The following is a 16,756-nucleotide window of genomic DNA, read 5'->3' as shown; positions in this document are numbered from 1 at the left end:
GTTTTAGAGAGCCTGGTAGGTGCGTCGGCTACTCGGCCTCCTACTCCAACTGCAAGTGTTACTGAAGACAGGACTTTCAATGTTCCTCTCCTAGAGAAGCTAATGGATGAATTCATCCTTTCACACAGCATTGCCAGCCCCTGCTGCCTCCCCAAGGTGAAGATCCCAGCGGATAGGGAGAGAAAGTTCGGGCTTGGTTACTGGGAGGCCGTACGATGCGGTAGGTGCGGGTTCACCACGCCAAGGCGCAAGCTGTACGAGGAAGCGGAGCGTCTTCCTGGCCGCACGAGAGGCCCCTTGCCCGGTAAGAAGAATGTGCAGCTCACGCTTGGATTGACGAAAGTCCCAGCCGGGCCGTCGACGCTCCACACGCTGTTCTGCAGCGTCGAGCTGTCGGGACCCACCAAGAGTAGCTTGCACAACCTGGCGACTGGGCTGGCGGGTCCACTCATATCCTTGACACAGCAGGCCCTTGCCGACAACAGGGGGCGATTGCGGCAAGTCATGGAGCTAAGGGGAGATCAGGTGGAAGCTGGCAAGCCAGCGGGCTCAGCCGCAGCAATGGATTGTTGCTACAATAACCCCTGTTACAAGGGGTTCCACCAGAAATCCACACAGGTAGCGCTTCCCGTTAGGGAACAGCAAACAGCCGAAAACATGCTGATTGGTTTCGGCTTTGCAAACAAATTTGGAAAGGTCGGAGAAGCGTCAACCTATCCAAAATCGCAACCTATTGGAAATGCAGAAGAATGGTTAGCTGAGAAAGTTACCCGAGAGATGTATAATTGCAAAGAGTCACCACTTCTGCTTAAAGCTCTGGTTACTGACGGGTGTGGACAGATGTTCAGAGGCGCACAATCGGCTACCCAAAACCTCCACCCCGGCTTTAGCATAGAGCAACAAGATTGCATGGTTCACACCTCGCGTCGTCAGCGGTCCAGTGTTTTCCGCGTGAACTTAAGTTCCCAACTTCTGACAGGGCAGGTGGGGTTTACCGGCAAGGTCGTGAAGGAAGCAGAAAAAGCCTTCCGTACTGTCTTGTCGAAAGCCATAGCCTCGCGCTGTTCAGGGGAACTTAAGGGAGCGCGGGGGTGCTACCCCACCGACGACTCTAAATTCCTTGAGTCAGTTTCGGAAGCTAAAAACAACATCCTTGACTGCTTTTCCGGCAACCACACAAAGTGCTTCGATCTTTCCTTTGTGTGTTCCTGTTCAGCTGTGGCCTCCGACCACACCCCTTCCTACCTCCCCAGAAAGAAATATCTCTTACTAACTGGGGAGGACAGAATCGGGCTAACTGAAGTCCTTGATTCGAAGTTGTCGGAGGACAAAGCAATGAAGCAGCGCTACTTGCGGTCCACGAACAGCGTTGAGGCAATGCACAGACGTATGCACAAGTCTCTGCCCAAGTCTTTGACTTTTAAGACTCTGGGTGAGATGAGGGCTTACAGTGCTATGCACTCCGCTGTGTCAGGCGGGATGGGGGAATCCCTAGCCCGTCTAGGACAGCACTTCGGGGTCGCACCACGTCCAGGCGGGGAAGCGGCTCAGAGGTTATTGCAGCTAGACCGAGAGGCTGACGCTGACAAACGTCGCCAACAGTCCGATGACCACCGCACACGTCGGCACAGGGCCTCGCTCAAAACTGTGTCAAAACGAGTGGAGAAACTGATGTCTGACAGCTCGCCACCAGTCCTTCATCCTGATGAACACGCTTACTTAAGATCAGAGGAGTCGGAAAGTATCATTGATTGACAAACTTAATAAAACTTTCGGTCATATTCGGTCCTTAACACAGACTCTGTTGTCATTTTGAATGAATGAATGAATGAATGAATGAATGAATGGATGGATGGATGGATGGATGGATGGATGGATGGATGGATGGATGAATGAATGAATGAATGCAACAGTTAGGGTTAGGGTTACAGTTAGGGTTAGGGTTACAGTTAGGGTTAGGGTTACAGTTAGGGTTAGGGTTACAGTTAGGGTTAGGGTTACAGTTAGGGTTAGGGTTACGGTTAGGGTTAGGGTTACAGTTAGAGTTAGGTGCGACGATGTCGTACCGGGCAGCGAAAACGTAAACAATGTCTAAACAACGACCAACTAACCTATTGTCTGAGAAGGCAGTCCTTGTATCCGTCATGTCCGCCACAGTATCCCTTTCTGTTGCACGTTGTCCGCTGCAGATTTACGGCCGCCGGCTCATAGGACAGATGATCAGTGTTGATGCAGAGCTTTTGATGACAGAGGTGACTTGTATGATGATCGGGGGTGAGGATGTGTCTCGCGTGGATAAAGTACATTAGCCGGTGGACATTCAGGGTAAACCGTCTGTCATCAAAGTGTGACCTCACCTTGGTGCTGCCATATCCTTCTTTGTCAACCCAATGATTCCATTTAACGCATCCTTTGTGGTCAGCAGCGTCAGACATGTTCAAAAGTTTCTGTTTGAGGAATTCTGCATAATCAACGGACAGTGGATGCAGATAGAATTCAGACATCTTTGACTCTAACAACATAGATTACAACCGGATGCCTGTCGGCTAATTCACATAAAGGCTCGAAATTCTTCGTTTTTTTACAACTTTTCAAGGCACGCATAGAGGAAAATACTACTTTGACAGACGGAACAAGCAATATGATATATGATGATATGAAATGACAACAGTAGGAAACATTGAACTTGAATTCATGTTTTATTACACAGAAAATTTCAATAAAGACCAAAAAGTCTGTGGTTCACACAACTGTAGGATTGTGCAAAGAGATGTAGACCTACTCTTGCGTCTTTCTTTTTATTAGTTCTGAACGGCAAAGAAGATTAAAGGCAGGTGTGAAAGGAGAAAGGTGTTTGACCCCCGCTCTGGTTCAGGGTGACGTCATAGCCGCAACAAAGGGGGAGGGGGGCAAATGACGCATATACATAAAAGCTGCCTGGAGGCATCATAAGAGCAAAAAAAACACGGTTTTGGGCAGTTTTCTGGTAGCCCACGGCACAATGTTTCTAAAGAAGTGAAAAAAATGTCATTGCGCCATTACTTATGACGTAGCCCCGTCCTATTAAGGTCTCGGACCGGAGTTTTTTCACGATTTCGTGGCAAATCTGACACCCTCGGCCGAAAGGGCTGTGAGTTCCCTAAGGAACATGGGCCGACATTTTTCATTACTCTGATGGAAAGTGGTGTCATGCAGCTTCGTGATTCACTGATTTAATGGTTTCTACTTCTACAATATTTTGGGTAAATAATGACGAAAAAAGTAACTTTTTGAAAAAAATGTGTTATTTTTACGCATTTTCTAAACACGGCTGCGCGAAAAAAACGAATTTTCCCAGGGAAACCGCCTAGAAACCAGTAAAGCTCATTACTTCATAAATCTGAAAAATGAAAATTAAAAAAAATCCATGTGATAACTTTTCCGCAATCTACGATGACCCCAACCCACCCGTGGCGGACATAGAACGCACGATCCGGGTCATCAGGCGAAAAGGTCACGTTGCCGATGGCACGAAATAGTACCACAAAGTCTTCGCTGCACAATCAACAATACGCCACCAATAAATGCTACAACTAACAGGCTTATCAGAAAATAAAAAGATTCATACACAGCTATAACGATTTTATGGAAATCGGGACCAAAACATAGGAAACCAAACCGCACTTCCGGCCTATTACCATACCCTTACGCCAACTCCGGTCAGATTTAAACTCCGACCCGGAACCTTCTCAGGATGGCCAACACACAGTTCTCCAGTAGAAAGCTCACATCTGGTGAAAACTTCCACCAAGTTTCAACCACATGCGCCTATTCATCGCGCTGTAACAGGTTGTTGAAAATGGCCCGAAAAGTGCGTGTATCTTCCCAACTGGTGTAAGTCTTGCTCCAAGGATGTCCGGATGATGGTTGTCTTGCCTGGTAGTAGTCGTAGTTTTCCTGTTCCTCACTGTATGTTTCCTGGAACAGCACATTCTCTTGTTCATCCTGTTGCCATCCAGTGTCTCCTGTCTCCTCCTCTTTGATTTGCGCCTCGTTCACTCTACGTTCAGCATGAAGCTCCACAAAGGGAGGCACACATGTGGACTCCGCCATCGCTAAATTAATGGTAAGAAAACATACTAAGAGAAGGAACAACTCATTTACTTCTTTTAGAAACCAGGAAAGGGCGCAAATTCTGTCCACAATGTGGTCCCTTTCCTTAGCTTTTGGGAGATCACCTTGTTTTTCCAGGAACAAGCATCAAATATTTCCCAGAGGGTTGGGGTTTTCTGCGCGGGAGAAATTTGCGTCGGGAAAATTTGTGCGGGAAATATTTGCTATATAAAGTTCATAAAATATGTCAGAAAATGTGTACAGTACAATGACCTTAATCAGAAAAATGTGGCCCCATGTATGATTATCTGCTTTTTTATTTGAATTTCTGGTCCCTTGGGAATAGATCAGCTGGCTGCCAAGGGATTTTGAAATGATTTCCAAATGATAAGTTTTCCCATGCAAAAAAAGTTTGAGTGAAAAGAAAATGAAAGAAAGAAAATGCTAGAGAAAAGGTGTAATTAAGCTTATAGAATGCATGGAGAAAAGCCACAAGTAGTTACTTGTTACAATACAAAACCTCATATAAGTAACTTACCTATGTATTTTTTTTTACCTAAGTAATTTTCAAATGTTCAGGTTTCAAGTTGAACTCTTCCCAAGGGACCTGAAATCAGACGTTTTCGAACAAAAAATATAGGTATACAGATGGAAAATTATATCATAAGGTATTATATCACAAGGTCACATTTTTCTGTATAAAAATGTCGTACTGCACCTTTTCTGACATATTTTAGGATATACTTTTCCCCGGTCAAATATTTCCCGCGCGCGCAATTTTTTTCCCGCGCAGAAAACCCGTTCCCTTTTCCAGAGAATACAAAACATAGTTCGCGATTTCTGGTGGTACATTGGAGGTACAAATCGACAACTGGCAGCTGTTTTGCTACATCACACACATTACAGAGCCACTGTCCCCGGTCTCACTGCAATCCCCACAACTAAATATTAAAGATCAATGCCTATGGGACTCATAATAATATATACCGACCCGGTCACCCGCAAACACAATGGCCTAATTCTAATACATCGCAAAGCAAGCTCCAACCAAGAAGTATGAACGATAACCATAGGTCTTACCTGTAGGTCTATGGTGGTTAGCGGTCTCCAAGACTCCTGGAATTCCGTAAAAATCGCGTAAATTTTGAGGAGACGATACCGAAGACCAGCAAGATGGTGAGTAAGAAGATGGCGGATGTCAGGTCGGGCGGAGCAAAGGTGAGAGGTCACAAACCTGATTCCCCATCGACAATGGGTCAAACATAGACCGCCAAATAACGCATTACTCCGGAGGTTTTGAGCCTGACAAATTTCCCGTTCTACCTCTATTTCCACATCTAAGGCCACACCGATTTAATTTTATGGATGACATCCTCTGGAGACCATAAAACTAATGCGAGAGGGCGAAAAAATAAAAATCCAGCAAATAAAAAAAATGCTGCTAAACCACAGGACTACAAAGGTGGTATTACGAATTGAACCACAGAACAGGGTGTATCAAAAGAAACAACAAATCTTTGTTTGCAAGAGGCACATGTATGTTACCTTGTTCATCTTAGCAGACTCAGCTGAAGTAATCGATATTCAATATATTGACAGGAACGATCAAAGAAGTACACTATTAGAAGGTATATGGTTCCAAGGACTGTGAATGATATATGGCTATGATTAAAATAAGTTAAAAGGCAGTTTAAACATACATGGTTTATTAAGATTTTCCAAAATATAATGGAAGGTATGGCGGAACAGGTGTTTCTTGTTAGAGGACACATTTTCAAGGCCGCCATACCGAAATCATAGCAAAACGATGCACCAAATAATAATACATATAAATACAATATAAGAACAAATATCACAAATTAGCGTTTGTCAATCGAACTGACAAGTGACCTCAACTCCTTTCCCATTTCTCTCATCGTTCTGGATAGAACGTCTAACTCTTTGAATTCAAAGTTGTCTGGGTGATACTCGCTGGCCGTTGACAGTCTTTTGTACAACTGTGCAAACGTAACATCCCCTTGCCGACGTATATGCCCTCCTTTATTTGATGCTTACGCATTTTGATGGCACGTTCGTCATAGCATACTATCCAAGTAGAGGTTAGGCTCCGGCTGTTGTTTTTTCTTCCTTTTTCTAGTCGCTCTTGTCGGACTTTCTATTGTCGCGCTTTCTATTTTGTACTGTTTTGTTTTCAGCCGCGAGACACAAAGAAAACATTTAAAAAAATCGAAAGTCCAATTGATACTAAAAAAAACACGTCAAAAATCAACAGGAGCCTAACCTCTGCTTGGAGAGTAGTGATATGGTCGACGTCATACTGCCAGATTACGAATTCGCGGCAAAGCAGTACGCATATGCAGAAGCACCATTTACTACAACATTTGCACGTTTTGGGGGAGTTTTACGACAAACAGGCATATGTTGGCCTTTTGGATCAGCAATTTCCGGCCTTGCGTGGAGCCCCGGAGGAGGTGATTTTTTTTTTTTTTTGAGAACAGGCGAAAACTAATGCGCGCGCGGATGCCATCCATAAAATTAAGTCGGTGTGGCCTAAGTGAATGTACTGAATTGTACTGAAAATTTTAGCACATGGTCGATTGACAACTCCTCTGCACTACTAGTAACGTTATATACTGTTTCTACGTACAAAATACAGCAAAATATGATACAAGACCTATCAAATAAAAGTTACGTATACAGAAAAAACGTACATAAGCAAACTGATATACATTAACGTTACACACTGCACGTATTATAACGTTACATGTAGTGTGTATAACGTTATAACGTTATTCGTTTGCTAGAAAAATAAGAACAGCCATTTTTATCAGAAATTTTAATGCGCATTTGTATAAAAGGGCATACATTTTACGAACGATAATGGTCGAGACATTAACTATTTTCTTGTCGGGGCCTTTACCTTTGACATATGACCTGGAACTCCTGTCGCTGCACATGCGTTCTGATCTCTGTGAAATGACTTATTTCTCCTCCTTACATCTGCTTAGACATTACCCACACTGCACCGAGGCCAAGCTGAATTTTTGGGGCCACAACTTTGCCGGCATTGCCCGTCTGATTTCCCTTTTTTGACGACTGTCCTGACCCCAAAAAGGAGCTGTAAGTATGTTTCTGATATATCATAAGCTTTACTGAGCGCACACAATTGGGTTAAGGCGTACAAAATTTCGATAAACTTGTGTTCGGCGAATCTTAGCGTATAGTGGGGAGGGGGGCATACGATATATTTTGGCATGGCCCCACGTACTTTTGCTGGTGAATGCTATTCTCCAATAATTGCAAGCTAGTGCAATATGCTCTTTTACAGAGATCAGAACGCATGTGCGGCGATAGGAATTCCAGGTAACGTGTAAAGGCCCCGAAACGAAGAAAAGTCCTTGTCTCGACCATTGTTTCAACCTGCATAACAATGTCCAGACGGGTTTTGTTTTCTTTTTCAGATCCTTAACCTCCTTGCTTTGACCAAGGAGGTTATAGCCTCCTTGCTTTGACTGGGGTTTATACATACATATCATATGGTGTAGGTGTGTTTGGGTTGTTATTAGCTGCAATGACTGTTACCGCCTATAAAGTATAAAAGAAAAAAAAAAGCAATTAATGCAATAATGGTTCCTGAACAATTTTAGTATACTATGATCCATACCTCTTAAATTCAGAGTGTTGCAGCTAAAATTTGTCTGGTGCAGGTACTAGTATGCAGAAAAATGTATTTCGAGCCCTGGATAGCCATATCATAGGGGTTTTTGAATTTGCATATGTACAGTTAAAACATTGAGCTCATATTAATGTGTCCGTTTGGTCTTTCATTTTCCATATGAGTGGCACATTGTAAATTTTGCACTAGAACTAGTAGAAGAAATGCTGTTGTATTTTGTGAACACTTTTCTTTCTCTTTGTTCAGCACTATGGATGCCAGATCGGAGGAGGACTGTTGCGCAGACAAGTTCTTCCGCCGTTTGCAACAGCTGAGGTCAGAGGGTCATCTTACGGACGTGACGCTGTGTGCCGAAGGCAAGGAGATCCCCTGTCACCGATTGGTCCTCTCAGCCTGCTCCGACTACTTCCGCGCCATGTTCGGCGGAGCTCACAGCGAGAGTAAGAAGGAGAAAATAGAGATAGGAGGAGTGACCGCGGATGCACTACAGCTGTTGGTGGACTTTGCTTACACGCCCAAGTTCAACGTCACCTTAGATAACGTGTATCACCAGTTTGAGGCAGCCAACATGCTTCAAGTCAAGCCTATTGAAGAAGCCTGTGAAAAGTTTCTCACCAACAACTTGAGTCCAGACATGTGTTTGGGAACGTGGACTTTAGCAGACAAGCTGTCATGCATGAAATTGTCTGCTCTAGCAAGACGCTTTGCTCTGAAGAATTTTGAAGATGTCTGCGCTACTGGGGAGTTTCTTCAGCTTCCTGTAGATTTTCTTAAGACGTACATCTCAGACCGGGCCCTTCATGCTAAGAGAGAGGCACAAGTGTTGGATGCAGTCATGCTGTGGGCAAGGCATGATCTCAAGCATCGACAGACGCATCTCAAGGAACTGTTAGGGTTTGTATGTTTCTCAAGAATGGACCAGGACTACCTCAAGAACATCTTGGAGACAGATGAGGTCTTGAGAGGAGTTCCAGGTATCAGGGGACTAATCAAGGATCAATCTAGACACGGAAAGCCTCGACACATTCAAGAAGTAGATATTCTGCTTCTCGGAGGTATCACGGCGGGGGGATACGACCCACCAATAGTAAACCGTGATATGTACAGACTTGACCTCCATGGTGATACTATAGATATGACTCCGTTGCCACTGGCTCTTCAGTTTACTGAAGGAATTGCAGCATGCACTCTTGGCAATGATGTAATAGTGACTGGGGGTAACAAGTCTACGTCTCAAGCATGGCGGTACAACACATCTCTGAATTCTTGGACTCGGCTAGGGTCTCTAAAGAAGGGAAGACAAAATCATGGAATGGTGGTTCTTAACGGGAAAGTGTACGTTGTCGGCGGGGAGGGCCGTGGCTGGCTACCCGATGTTGAGGCATACAACGAGAAGACCAACAAGTGGACAAAGGTAGCGCCACTCATGTTCGCTGTCAGCCATTTTGGCATAGCTACCTGTGGTAATAAACTCTACGTATTCGGTGGCTGGTGGCCGGGCCTCTATGGAAAATGTGACGAAACACAGTGCTATGATCCCACCCAAAAGACTTGGGATTCTGCGGCGGCATTGCCATACGCAGTGTCATATGTAAATGCATGCACTGTCAACTCCAAGATCTACTTGGTAGGCGGGGATTTAGAGTGCGTCCTTTGCTACAATCCACAAGAAGATTATTACGAGGAAATGGCGAGAAGGTTAGGCGGAAGGTTAGGCAGATGGTGTGAGTGTAGTGCAAATGTGTGCGGTTCGGAGATCTACATTACTGGTGGTTGGAATCGTCACATCTGTAATCGTGAGGTTAACCCCTTCTCAACAGTTCAGTGTTATGATGTGATCAGTGACACCATGATCATGGGTAAAGGTTTGCCTATGCCACTGTATGGACACCACTCTGTAACAGTACTCAAGCATTGAGCTGGTTCTTTAGTTAGCTGACTCTTCTGTTGGAAGATATCATACTGTGAATTGGACTTCTGATGGTAGAAATGGATTTGAATTCAACTTGGAGTTCTGGCTATAACATTTGGTCACAGTCATTCCATCGCCAGTGGAGCAAGTTTTTTATAATATGTAGCATATAACTTGAAAGTTTATCACACAAAAATTGAACCAAATTTTCAGCATCAGTCTTTGTCAGTCTTTGTCGCTGCATAACGCTGCATGGCAGCAGTGCATTTGTTGATTCCTTGACAAAGACTGGTGCCGTTTAGTCGAAAATTTGGGTGAGTGCCATTTTTGTGTTGGATATTACCGGTACAGTTAAATTAGTTCAAGAATGTAGTATATTATAGTTTTTACTATATCTAGTTGTTGATGTTAAGCTACATGGTATTTCTAATGACTGACTACTAACTGTTGCTGTTAACTTTCCTTTATGAAGTAGACTTACTGTTAACATTGATGGTGATGATACCCAATGTATTGTGTTGTACTGTTGCAAGTGGTGAAGGAGCTGAAAAACAAACCTACAGGTACAAGATGTAAGGAACAGAAATAAAATGCTTTCTACAGACTATCTTAAACATTCTTACAATCAAAGTAGAAAAAAGATTCCATTGAAGGCCACTATTTGGTGCCAACTCTTTCTGAGCAAATGTTTGAATACTGAATGTTTTGAAATGATGTGTATAGTTTCAGAGAATCATTAAACTCCATTCGTTTGTAACCTAAAATTTGAAAAGTGGTGACTTTTGCACCCTCAGAATAGTTTGAACACATTGTGGACAAAAGCTATGGTTTTCTGACAGGCAAGCTAAACAAATTTTCTGACTGTCCAACCAGTATGTCAATACGAACATTTCTTCACAATCCCCCTTTTTTTAAAAATCGATATATAATTGAAAAGAAATCTCATCATCAGTTGTATAAAACCTGTGGACCAAAGCTAAGAATATCACATTTGAAATCGATATCTATTTATTTCAACGTTTATGAATAAGACAACACAAAATGCAACTTACAACCTTTGCGTGCTACATATTATCTACTATCTTGTAACTATATAGTTGTAACTGATATGGAATTATGGGCAATTCAGTGGTCAGATCAGAAGTATCATTGAAAAGAACTTAAAGATGATAGAAATAATATTTATCACGAGATGAATATGAATTAGAGCATTTTACATCACACAAAGGTATTCAGTTTGACTAACTTTGACTTACATCATGCATCAGACGCATGCTATAATCACGTCACAGTAGAAGCATCTCTGACTCATCCCAACTTTGATATCGTAAAAGGACGAGTAAATTTTGACGAATAACTAACTTTCGAATATCGTTAAATAAATCGAATAAAATAATGACAATATGTATACCTTCAGTTATGTAAAATTGAGTAAACATACTCTTGCTTATGGGCAGGTTTGAAGGTTTAGTTTCGAAAAGGCTGTAATATACAAGGTCCTTATTAGAGTGCCTAACACAAACACAAACAGGGTTTACATATTTGCAGGTTTTACATTTTTACAAGTTTTTACATAGTTACATTTTGTACATGATTTACATATTTACAAGTTTTACATATTCATTGGATTTACATATTTGCAAGGGGTATGTACTAGTAAGTACTTACAACATTCGCTTTCTTACAAGTTTTATGTGACTGTGCTATTTGTTCAGTCTGTTGAACTGGCATAGCTTGCATTTATAAAATTTACAGAGGCACATAAGATGCAGGTATGTCGTGTATACAGGCTATTCCATTGATAAATGTACAGGGCACGTTCCATTTCTGTGTCTTACGTGGTGAGTAACATATTGGTTCTACGAGTTGCATAACAGTGGATATATATTTCGGTATAGGGGAAGAAATGGAGTGGCCTTTCTCGGATGAAACATTCTCAATGACAAATATATCTTCAGCGTTGGGAGATATGGACATAAACAAATCATGCCATACCGCTGACATGCCGATAGGACAGAAGCCATTCTTATCTTCCGAACATGAACGAGTTTTCGTTTTAAATTATAGGAATTCAAATTATCTTTCTCCACTATATAGATAAAGTGATTAATAAGGGTGTTATTCCTCTCATGTTTTTTAATGGTAGGTACATTCTCTTTGAAAAACAGGTTAACTACATTGGCATGTGATAGCAATGGTATAAAACTCAGCAAAAAGGGTTCAACCTCGGATGAAAACAAGGACAGAGTAGGGTTCATTTTTTTCACCATAAGGAGATTCAAGAATCCTATGTTGAAAAAACAAAATGAGATGACATCCCCTCTTTCCAATTTTTCCGCCAAAATGAAATTTTGATTTCAATTTTTTGAAAACTCTTATCATAACTGCTCTTTGAACTATCACCTTCTCCATTTGCTTTAAGAAAAAGACAATGCATGTGACACTGCGCTCAAGTTAGTATTTTGTTCTATCAGTGCTACATGGTAGCACATCATCACGTTGTGACGGTGCCACGAGACGCAACGCATTTTATGCAAGACTAGACGCGCATATGGAGAGATACCCACCGATACACAACTCCGTATAGGTCAAATGGTTATACTGGGGGATGGAAGACATGGTATAAGGTTACGATCGGTTACCTTCGTGAGAAATCCGAACAGTCAGCTGCCCGACTTTCACAACAATCAACCCCCTCTCCCTCCTCAACTTCTCCAACTGTTGTTCTCCCCACCATACATTCTCCCCGTCTGATTCCACACCTTGAGTGCCGTCATACAGGAGTTCATCAGATAAAAGCCGTTGAGCTCGACCTTTGATAATTTCCACAAAATCCCTAACCCCTTCAGCACTGAACTTATTATAATGAAGCTTGATTTCCTTCATGGCAATGGTATGATTTAACCACGCGGCTATAATGGGGAGGGTGTTGTCATCGATGGCATTTGTATCAATATATACATTGGACAGTTTGGCAAGCTTGGAGAATGATTCAATCAGTGCCCCAACATCAACTAGCCTGTTATGACTAAGATCAACCTTTCTCAAGTTTTGACATGAGGTAAGAGCTTCAGTGAGACCATGCACTGCCACATCCCCAATGTCACTGCCACTGAGATCTACTTCTTCTAACAAAGAAAACTGTTGAAACATCTTCGTTAAGAGCATCGCGGTACCTACTGACCAGCCCCTTAGGCTAAGTCTAAGCTTCTTTAATGGATGTGGATCTTCATTCAGTTGGCTGATATGTTCATACCCTCTATCCTCCTGATAGCTGACACAAAGTGCTAACTCCTCCATGTTGGTAAGCTGTGAGAGGAACTGTAGTAAAATGAGGGCTTCAGTAACAGAAAATGTGGTGACATTGTCTAAAATACCTGTATGCATGAGGTCAAATTTTTTAACCTCTGTTCTGCTCCGGGGTCTGTTCAACAACAGATGTCTTAACTTCTCACTTACATCATTTCCTGCAATCTCTATCTTCAGCAACTGGGTAGATGTTTGTTGTAACAGTAATAGCAAAGCTCCCTTATTCAATAATCTGTTAAACGAAAGATCGACTTTGTTCAATTTTGGACATAAACCAAGACCTTTAGCAAGACCAGGAACAGCTTCATCATTGATGGTATTATGACTTAGATCTATCTCTTCCAAGTTGGGAAGAGAAGGTAAAAAGTCTCCCCTGCAAGACAATTCGTTATGACTAAGGTTCAACTTCTTCAGGTTTTGACACGAAGCGAGACCTTCAGCAAGACAGGGCGATGCTGCATCAACAATGCTGCCACCACTGAGATCTATCTCCTCTAATTTCGACATCTGTGGGAGGAACTCTTGCAAGAGTGTGACAGTAGCAACAGATAGAGGAACAACACCCGCCTCAGTGTTCTCTGCCGATAAATGCAATTTTACAACCTGGCTGGCGTCTGTTCTTTTTTCAAGGAGAGACACAATGTCATCACTTATGTTGTTTCCCGATATATCCACTTGTAACTGTTTACATCGCTCTAGTAGCAACAAGAGCAATGCTCCCTTATTGGAGATCTTGTTATTAGTGAGATTGACTGTCTTCAAATTCTCGCATAAATCAAGACCTTTAGCAATACGAGACACTTCCACATCGATGATATCATTGTGACTGAGATCTATCTCTTCCAATTTTGGGAGAGAGGGTAAGAAGCCTTCATTGATAGGAAACCCGTTGTGACTAAGGTTTACCTTCATAAGGTTCCGACACGAGCCAAGACCTTCAGTAATGCCAGGTACTGCCTCACCACGTAAGGCGTTGTGACTTAGATCTATCTCCTCTAGGTTGGGGAGGGATTTCAAGAGATGACCCCTTTTAGAGAACTTGTTATGGCTAAGGTTTATTTTCTTTAAGTTCTGACATGAACGAAAACCATCAGCCAAATTAGAAACTGACTTGTCACGGAGGGAATTATGGCTAAGGTTTATTACCCTCAACTTGGGTAACGCCGGTAAGAAGTCTCCGCTACCAGTCAAGTTATTATAACTCAGGTCCAGCCTCTTCAGGTCCTGAAAAAATCCGAGACTTTCTGCCAAACCTGGCACTTCCTCACGACCAAGGTAATTGTGACTGAGATCTATCTCCTCCAGGCAATGCTGGAAAGGCATTTCTACCACAAGGAAATAAGGAAGTTTCACAATCTTTAAGTTCCTACATGATGCAAGGCATCTTCTTGCGTTTGTTTTCATTTCTTGTGTCCATATCCTATTGCATCGGACTGCTAATGAGGTGAGGGATGGGGTAAATAGAAAATATTGGGCAATTTCTATAAACGCCTTCGAATTGATTCCTTCCTTTTTAATGCTTAGTGCTTGCAGCGAGGGGCTACACAAAAGGTACTTCTGAATATGTTTAACTTGTAAGACACTGTCAGTTCTCTTAAAGTTTAGTGTATCGACATCTGTTGTGTCAGTCGGGAATAAAAGCAGATAACTTAAACAACGGATTTGATGGTTATGACTGATACTTTGGGGACTTCCGCGTCTGCAGAATGGGTACATATTTTGCAAGTCTTCACTTTTTATGTTGTTTGGGAGCTGTATCTTGGTAATAATTGATTTCTTGGATATGACATTTTTCAGGCTGTGGAGTCCATGGAAGGAAATTTCTGGGGAAGAAGATAAATCAAGGGTTTTCTCTGGGAAAAAGCATTTCACTTTGGGTGTAAGTATGTCAAATTGTTTTGACTCCGCAGCTATAGTAACGGCGTACAATAAGTGGTCAAATTCCCCTTGTTCAGTGTCTGCCTTAATTAGTAAGTCTACATATTGCATCAGCAGGTTCGTATGGCTGTCGGACTGGCCAAGTAGGTGGGCTACACAGTAGCAGCTGAGTTGAAGACTGTGTGATTTTTTAACGAAATCCCTGAACTGTTTCTCATGGTCAGCCTTAGTTTTAAAAATGTGTGCTATCCACATTGCAATAAGAAATTGCCGTATGTAGTCATGCACAAACTGGAAAGAACCACTGCTAACGCTGCCCGTAGATACTGACTGTAAAAGTCCAAAACTAGATCGCCGAATATCATCCCATTCTAGTTGATTGTGATGAACAAGATGTTGCTGATATTTTGTTTCATTCTCGTAAGCTGCCTTTCCCAACACGAGGCAGTGACTTTCATAGATAGACTCAAAATCACTAATTTTGAGTTTTGCTAAGCAGAAGTGTTTTGCACATACTTTGGTAACAAATTCTACAAAAGCTGCTAGAGTGTCGGGAAAGCATTTATAGTGTTTCCAGTATTCACATAGGTAGGAGTGGAAAAACCTGTCCCTGATGAGGTGCTTGACTAGTAGGTTACTTGGCCAGCTCTCCTGGATTATCCTTGTCGTGTTCTCATCAGTCTTGAAGAAGTCCTGGAGACAGTCATTCCAGGCCAAGGCGTCTTCACCGGTTGGATACATGGAGGTGATGCTTTGTGACCCTGACAGAAAGGAAAATAAAATTTTACGAGTAAGATAACCTATCGAAAACTTATCTTATACGGTTGTTTTTTAATCGGAGTATCTTAGAAAGCAGTTTACATCAGGGTCATTAACCCTTTCTGAATTCTGACGATGGTAGATTCCGTCTTCCTGCCACCTTTGATTCACTCCTGACGTCATCACACTTCAGGTTTCCGGAAAGTCAGCACAGTAAATCAGACATCTGATAAAGGTCGACGAGACTGACTGAAGAGTCACAGCGTTTCATTGTATGGATTCTACCATGGATTCTACCAACAAAGATGGGCTTTCATTCGAAAAAAATGTGTTGTATTTGAATGAAAATGATAATTTGATTCCAATCATGTCCATGAAACACTTATTGAATGGATAAGAGTCGACAACAGCTCCAGTATTTCCGACTTACCAGACTCTAGAGATGGGCGCTCATGTTCTACAGAAAACGCTCCTCCTGCCATATTACCATGATGGAAACCACCTGGAGCTGATGACTCACTGTCCGTGTCATCTGATAAACTTTCATTGGATCTTTCGTCGCCTAAGGTCAAAAGGAAAGTATGTTGTTATGGCTGTGTTGTTATGGCTGTAGTATTCATCTCAACTATATAAAAATGATCATTTACTGATTCTCTCTCTCTCTCTTAGGTACAATTACATGCACCATTATAAGTCAGTTACTCGATAGATAAGAGTTCGTTTCAGTAGAACTCCAGAAGAATTCCATTCTCTCCTACGAGGATTCCGAATCCCCCTGGATTCTAATATCCCCTGTGTTATACAATATTTATTTATTTATTTATTTGCAAATCCATGCCCGTAGGCTAATTGCAATGATACAGACAGTAAATAACCCCCATCATTGGAAGCACCACTAGTACTAGTGCAAGACTTACCGCCAGGCCGGTCTGTATCCATGTCCTCACTTCGTTTCTCTTTTGCAGTCTCAAAGGTTGCTGATGCTGCAAAAAGCTGACCAGACTCCACTGCATCTACATATCAAAATAGACATGAGTTTTAACAGAAAAAGAAATTGCATTTAGTAATATTGTAGAGGATCAACTAACTACTCACATCACCCGCCTCCTATTGGATCGTTGGGGCACCAT

At 42.2% G+C, this 16,756-nt stretch overlaps 3 protein-coding genes across 3 annotated transcripts in view; 1 reads left to right on the top strand and 2 right to left on the bottom strand.

The window, feature by feature from the left end:
• Positions 1 to 7,097: 7,097 nt before the first annotated feature.
• LOC118426310 (kelch-like protein 24) lies at positions 7,098 to 10,432 on the top strand. Its single transcript, XM_035835614.1, has 2 exons — positions 7,098 to 7,212; positions 8,015 to 10,432. The coding sequence occupies exon 2, from the start codon at positions 8,019 to 8,021 to the stop codon at positions 9,684 to 9,686; it is 1,668 nt and encodes a 555-aa protein (XP_035691507.1). The 5' UTR covers positions 7,098 to 7,212; positions 8,015 to 8,018; the 3' UTR covers positions 9,687 to 10,432.
• A 164-nt stretch (positions 10,433 to 10,596) lies between these two features.
• LOC118426309 (protein NLRC5-like) lies at positions 10,597 to 16,655 on the bottom strand. The gene is made up of 3 exons (XM_035835613.1): positions 16,544 to 16,655; positions 16,057 to 16,188; positions 10,597 to 15,628 (listed from the first exon to the last, which is right to left on the bottom strand). Exons 1-3 carry the CDS (start codon positions 16,563 to 16,565, stop codon positions 12,309 to 12,311), a joined length of 3,474 nt encoding a protein of 1,157 aa, XP_035691506.1. The 5' UTR covers positions 16,566 to 16,655; the 3' UTR covers positions 10,597 to 12,308.
• Positions 16,594 to 16,756, bottom strand: part of LOC118425430 (tolloid-like protein 2) — a 37,263-nt gene continuing 37,100 nt past the window's right edge. Inside the window, exon 16 of the mRNA XM_035834240.1 lies at positions 16,594 to 16,639. Coding sequence (XP_035690133.1) covers positions 16,594 to 16,639 — 46 coding nt within the window. The remainder of the gene's footprint in view (positions 16,640 to 16,756) is intronic.

The sequence above is a fragment of the Branchiostoma floridae genome, chromosome 11 (genome assembly GCF_000003815.2).
Source record: "Branchiostoma floridae strain S238N-H82 chromosome 11, Bfl_VNyyK, whole genome shotgun sequence".
NCBI classification, from domain to species: domain Eukaryota; kingdom Metazoa; phylum Chordata; class Leptocardii; order Amphioxiformes; family Branchiostomatidae; genus Branchiostoma; species Branchiostoma floridae.
Note: the sequence above shows the minus strand (reverse complement) of the source record. Positions and strands in the feature narration are given on the sequence as shown.